The sequence below is a fragment of the Solanum stenotomum genome, chromosome 5 (genome assembly GCF_019186545.1).
Source record: "Solanum stenotomum isolate F172 chromosome 5, ASM1918654v1, whole genome shotgun sequence".
Lineage (NCBI taxonomy): Eukaryota > Viridiplantae > Streptophyta > Magnoliopsida > Solanales > Solanaceae > Solanum > Solanum stenotomum.
This window is the reverse complement of record NC_064286.1, coordinates 55,244,486-55,251,559: the sequence shown is the minus strand read 5'-3', so window position 1 is coordinate 55,251,559 and position 7,074 is coordinate 55,244,486. Positions and strand designations below refer to the sequence as shown.

Here is a 7,074-nt window from a genome sequence, read left to right as displayed (position 1 = left end):
CCAAAGTCAACTCTTGATCAAAATTTCACAATTTTAGCAACTTAAGACCTCAAATCTTCGTTTTAACTCCAAATTCGACTCCGTAAATTCTCATAGACCCGTTTCGACATTCTAAAATTGCTGGAATCGACGGAAATCCGATTCGAGTCTCGAAACTCCAAATGACTCGAAGTAGCACTTTTAACCAAACTTTAACTCTTAAAAACTCAACTTTCCAAAAACTCAACTTTTCATCAATTTTCCTTCAAACCAACTTCGAAAATACGACAATTAGGACTCGGGGCAATTATCGGGAGGGGTAAAACGGTCATTTTATGAAAATTTCCAAAAATGACCTTTAGGGTCATTACATTACCATTATACTTACAATGGTAAAAAAAATCTGGTCTAAAATTTTTTATGTTGTTTGGCTAAAATGGAACTCTTAATTTATTACATACTTTAGATAGAATTGTGAAACATTATTGCTGAAATTTGAGCTACGATTCATGGGAAGGAATAATAAATATTTAGCATGTATAACTTTCGGGTGTATATGTATATCCCTTTTATATGTGTGTATATTTATGTATATCTGTGTGTAATATGCATGAATATCTATGATATACAAGTGTCACATATATTTTTCAACTCAATTTCAGTTACTATTAATTCTGACTCTGAACCAGTTCAAATCACCCGTAAATCTTTCTCAATATCAATCAAACCCACTAAAAAGTTCCTTTATTCATGGAAAAATGGAAAATGATAATTTGCGGTTATTTTTGTAAATTTTCCCCGTGGAGAAAGGCCCAACCCATCATTTTAGCCAGAGTTCAGGATTGTAAAGATGCACTTTTTTTTTTTTGTTGTCCACTTGTGTATCCATATTGGAGTCCGACTATATCCGAACTCGCACTACATAAGCTCCATTTAGAGGGAAGTGCTCTCCACAAAGGTTTTTTTCATACTCAGGGTTTGAACGCGAGATCTCTTGTCAAGAAGGAGTTATCTCATCCACTACACCACGTCCTTAATGAATATTTGTTAGCTTCATTTTCTTGTTAATTGGTTGAAAGATAAATGTGTTTATTTCAAATTAGTAGAATTAGAGGTGAATTTGTCGGTAGGGTTTATATAGTGATGGTCTTTTCGGAACAAGGTAAAAAATGTTCTTAAATTATATTTTCTCTGTTTCAAAAAGAATTGCCTAGTTTAATTTGTACGGCCAACTTGGCAAGTGTATTTTGGATAGACGTGGATGCCTAAAAGAATAATATGAGCCTTCATGAGGTTAGGCAACTGATTGGTGACTACATGCAAAATAGATACTGTCTTATTAGCCTAAATTATAGATGTCTTTTTTGGGTATTCTTGATTTGACTTGTCCTCTTCTTCTCTATACAAACTTTGTGAAGCTTAAAAATTATAGATAGATAGATAGGCTAATTTTTCATGAGAACAAACATGAAAACAACTCTTCAACGTATATAGCTTTCCCAAGTTAAAGCTTAATTAAGAGTCAATTGCACAAAATTAACTAGAGACAAAATGTGTGCAAAACTATGTAAGTGTATATATAGATTATGACACATTTCAACCAAGACAACCATGATTAAGACAATATCAAGTGCAACACCATGACAAGTACTATTGTCTACTTGTATGATATATCTAACTTTATAGAATTTAATTTAACTTACATAAATTGATAATGTAAAGAGTAATTTACTTATAATGCATATTATAGAATTAATTGAATTAGGAAAAACTACAGAGCTATTGTATACCCATAATCTGGCGATACTTTCAGAAAATTATCTAACATAGCTATACATTAGAATTTTATAGTAAATCTCTCCTCTCTTCCTCTCTCATTCGTCTCTCTCTAGGTGTGTTTGGTATGAAGGAAAAAAAATTTCGTAAAATGTTTTCCAATTTTCTCATGTTTGGTTGGGTTAAATGTTTTCCAAATCAACTCATTTTCCTCAAATTTAAGGAAAATGAATTCCCTTCAAAACTTAAGGAAAATATTTTCCAAAACTCTCTTCCAACTTCAAATTACAATTATTTTTTGTTGAAAAAATCAATTTATTTTGTCCCTACCCTCAAACCAGCCCCCTCAACCACCAAAAAAAAATTAAAGCTTGTTTTTAAATTCAATTTTTTTACCCCACCCCCTCCCAAAAAAAATATTAAAAGTTATTTTTAAAAGATATTTCTAATTTCAAATTTTTATTTTTTTACCCCCCATCAGCCCCCCACCCCCCTCAAAAAGAAAAAAAATTAAGTTTTTTTTAAAAAAATATTTTCAGCTTCAAATTTTTATTTTTTTTATCCCGATCCTCGATCACCCACCCCTTCACCGGCCACCCAAAAAAAAAGTTGAGTTTGTTTTTAAAAAGTTGTATGTGTATCAAAAAAATGGTTGTACCTATAATCAAACTGTATCTTCTTCAATTGATACATATTGATGCAACCAATTGTATCCAAGTATAGAAAAATTGGTATCTGTGTATCAGAAAAAGTGATACCACTATCACTGAATAGTATCTGTGTTTCGAATATAAACTGATACAACTATTATCATAAAAAGATTGTATTTTGTGTATTTGTTTTAGGGGTATTACAATATTCAAATATTGTATCGATAAGTTTTTCATTTGTATATCGCAAAAAAATGATACCAATTATATTTGTGTATTTATTTTAAAGGCGATACAATATATATCTGTATATTTATATTTTAGTTTCAAAGCTAATAAGACGCTATGTCAAATTTATATTTATCCTGATTTACCATTGTAAATTATTCAATTTTTTATAATTGTTTTGCAAGAAAATTAAGAGATTAGTGCAAAACATAAAGAACTCTAAACAATTGGCAGCATTGATCCATGCCCCTAAAAATTGGTAGGAATTCATCATTTTGTATTTATTTTTAGGTGGGGAAAAGGAGTCCGATTAATTACAGCTGTTTCATAGCTTTATTAATGAATTAATTTAGACAAAAAGCAAATTGTTTAGGTTTGGATTTCCTAAAATATGTAACTATGTAACTAATTTTTGGCCACAACTGTTATTTTATCAATAATGCCAAAATTTTGTAATGTGTCTTTAAGATTGTATAGTTAGGTAAAGCTCTAAAAGATGTGAAAATTCACATTTTTGTGAAACAAGTATAACATCCAAAGGAAAAGGGTGCGAAATATATCTGAATTTTGATCGAAATTGTTGTAACAATTTAAAGAGTAGGACCTATTACCAGCCTGCACTATTTAATAGTATATTTTAAAGGTATATATGTGTCTACGTAGACACGTTACTGTTTATAATGATGTAATATTTATGATGTCCACGTGAACACATATTAAAATACACTATTAAATAGTGCAAGGGGGTAAAAGGTCATTTCTAAAGTTTGATATTGTTACAGCAATTTCGATCAAAATTAAAATTTATTTCAGACTTTTTTCCCACGTCCAAACGTGAATTTAAATATGAGAAGATATGATGACTCAGTCTAAACTAAATTAGGGTACTTAAATATAAAGTTTTACTGTATAATCAATCCACTTAAACTAGTATTAATATTATAATATTCATTAAAGCTTCATACAATTAAAAGTTAGGGTTGTTGATTCAATCAGTATACATGTTTTAAATTCTCACAGTAATCAGAGATTATCTAACGTTAAATTCATAATAATGTCTAGGAATTTATTTTTTCACTAATTAAATATTCTGAAGTATTGATTCGTTTAATATAAATCCATAATTTTCATTTTAAGATGAAGTGATTATTTTCGATTAATCCCCCCACATCTTGTGGTACCCTTAGAGAATCTCATTTTTTGTTCATTTTTTAATAATTCCAATTTGAACATCATCATGGCCTTGAAAGTTTAGCATAATTAGGAATAAGCCAATAAGTATTACTGTTTTGTTACAGCAATATAATCATGATAATACCATCTCTTTAACTTTATGATGAGAATTAGGCCATTAGGCTTAAATAAATATTAATTTGGAAAGGCCATTTAATTCCCTCTCAAACACCTGGGCCCTTTTTTTATTTACTTTGTGACTCATTTTTCTTCCTCCTGGCCCCATTTCCATACACATAGTATGTTTTGAAGTTCATAGATTTCTACCACAATTTTAAATTAATATTATAATAATATCTATCATTAAAGGCATAATATCCAAATAGAGATACTCAAACTTAATTTTAGTTGAAAAATAAATACTCAAATTTTGAGAATGTACATTTAAATATTTTAACAATCTAAACTAATTATTGAATACTTTAACTAGTTCTCACTATTTTTCATGGACACCCAACAGTGACATTGCACATAAATTTTGAAGATGACTAGATGATCATTTTTTAAGTTAAAGTGTTCAACTAACACAATAAAGACTACTTGAAGTGTTTAGATATGCATACTCAATACTATAGTATTACCTGTCTAATGAGGCCAAGTTTTATATATGTTTTATTTTATGTATTAATGTATTATGTCGATTATAAATATCTTTACACTATATATTTCATCCTTTTTCAATTCGTTTGACCTATTTTTATTTTTAATTTGTTTCATAAAAGATAACTTTTTTTTAATAACTCTTTAATTTCAGTTTTCCACGTGATTTTAAATTATAAACTTGTAAAATTCAAAACTTTCTTTTCAACTTTCTTAAACCTTTGTATCTAGTCAAAACAAATCACTCAATTTTAAAATGGATGGCAAAATATGCCAAAAAACTATTCCTCCCCCCCCCCCCCCCCCCCCCNAAACCAACCCCCAAACAATAATCCTTTTCCTCTTCTCTATTTATCTACCTTCACTAACTCCAATATTTCCCACTTTCTTTAGCCACCAGAGTAAACACAAGCAACTCTTTTACCAATCATGGGGAATTATAGGTTTAGATTGTCAGATATGATGCCAAATGCTTGGTTTTACAAGCTCAAAGAAATAGGCAAAAGCAGCACCAGAAACAGCAGAGGCCATAGCCACACAACTTCATCAACATCAACATCATCATCAAATCTACAACCAGACAAAAAAAAACCCCATAACCTTGGTTGTCAAAGAAAATCATATTACATTTCAAGAAACCTCACTAGTAGTAGTCCACCTGAAACATTTTCTCAGAATCCTATCTCTTCTAACGGCCCAAAACCCGATCACGATGTTCATTTCACTGAGCCATCAAGAAAGTCTTACAAGAAAAGGCGTAGTACCAATTCCAGGAGGAGAAATTCTCCCAAACTTGTCAATCCCTCTGTTTCAGCCAATTGTAGTTGCCGCGCTTCTGTTGAGTCTGTCTGGACTAAAGCTGATTCCACCCCTGAAGAATACCCAAATTCATCTTCCTCCTCCTCGTCCTCATCACCATCTTCAATTTTGCCTGAAAAATCAAACCCCATGACTTCAATTTCATCCTCTTGTGACTGCAGAACTGATTACATGAATCAAGATTCAGCCAATCTTGATCATGGGGTTCACTCTGTTTCTAAAATTGACCTTCCTCGTATCATAACCAAGCCCGAAAAATTCAATGAAAAAATAGAAGAAAAACAGAGGATTGTGAAACAAGAACAGAGGATAGTGAGAAGAGTATCAACAAATGGTGTGAAGCTGAGAACAAATTCACCAAGAATAACAACAAACAGCAAAAAGATTCAAGGAAGCAGAAAGAGTGTTTCATCAAAAAGGACAAGTGTTACAGAGAGCTTTGCAGTGGTGAAATCATCAAGAAATCCTCAGAAAGATTTCAGAGAATCAATGGTGGAAATGATAGTTGAGAATAATATAAGAACATCAAAGGATTTGGAAGAACTTCTTGCTTGCTATCTTTCATTAAATTCAGATGAGTATCATGATCTAATCATCAAAGTCTTCAAGCAAATCTGGTTCGACATCACTGAAATTCGACTGAAGTAAATACTAGTATAAGAATCTATGTATTAATTTCCTCCTCTAATACATAAACGTGTCATTTAATTTGGTTCAGTAACTTTTTTATATGTACAAATAAACATTTAAATTATTATAAACTTGAACAATCAGACACTCATGTTCTACGTAACAAATCTGACATAATTTATCAGAGATAGAACATATGTGTCTACTTGTTTAATTTTATAATAATTTAACTGTATGCTTATACATATCTATAATTAGAGAATAGAGATATCAATTGCCATATATTTATTATTATATGTTATGTATATATAAATATATAACTAAGTTTTAAAAAATTTATCGCCAAAGAATATAATAGATGAATAATATGTTTATTTCTTAATCAAAGGTCTTTGTTCGATGAATGTGCAGAGAGGAAAAAAGAGTACAAAAACCAAATCTTGTACTCCCTCCGTCCCTTTTTAGTTGTCCACTTTAGAAATGGTACACATATTAAGGCAACAATGATTAACACAGTGAAGTTATAATTTTACCCTTATGACAACTTTTCACTTCAAAATTACAACCACTTATTTGAATTCAAGTGAAATAAATTGGAGGGAAACAACATACACTTTTACAATTTTCAAGAAGTGTAAATAAGGGTATAATAGGAAAAAATTTGTTGCCCTTTCTTGATTTGTCAAAATGGACAACTAAATAGGGACAACTAAAAAAAAAATATGGACAAGTAAATAGGGACGGAGGGAGTAATTAGAAGATTTGTCTGACTATGACTTGATTGTGTACGTTTATGGGATAGTGTTGTCTGTGGGAGATAAGTGGTAGTAAAAGTCTTACTTTAAACAAACCTCACCATCTTCGAAATTGTTTATTACTACTATAGATTATATGGTCAATTATGATCACCTATTGAATAGTATTATAATTGTTACAGTATTCTTGTTTTTTTCTATTACAGAATCACAATGTTTATGCTATGACATTCAATTATATAATTATACATACAAAATCATAGCATCAATACAGAGTATTGTTTCTATTTTAACACGCTCTATTTAGTATTATTTTCTATTTTAATACACATAATTCATTTGATATAACAAATCAAACAGTTGATAAAAAAATAGTATTAACATAATTAATTTCATCATTATTA

At 30.1% G+C, this 7,074-nt stretch overlaps 1 protein-coding gene across 1 annotated transcript; it reads left to right on the top strand.

The window, feature by feature from the left end:
• Positions 1-4,834: 4,834 nt before the first annotated feature.
• LOC125865159 (transcription repressor OFP1-like) lies at positions 4,835-6,062 on the top strand. The gene has a single exon (XM_049545344.1). It carries the CDS (start codon positions 4,896-4,898, stop codon positions 5,931-5,933), a length of 1,038 nt encoding a protein of 345 aa, XP_049401301.1. The 5' UTR covers positions 4,835-4,895; the 3' UTR covers positions 5,934-6,062.
• Positions 6,063-7,074: the final 1,012 nt, after the last annotated feature.

Excerpts from the sequence above, each read along its gene's own strand:
- LOC125865159 (XM_049545344.1), top strand. The coding sequence starts at position 4,896 with ATGGGGAATTATAGGTTTAGATTGTCAGATATGATGCCAAATGCTTGG.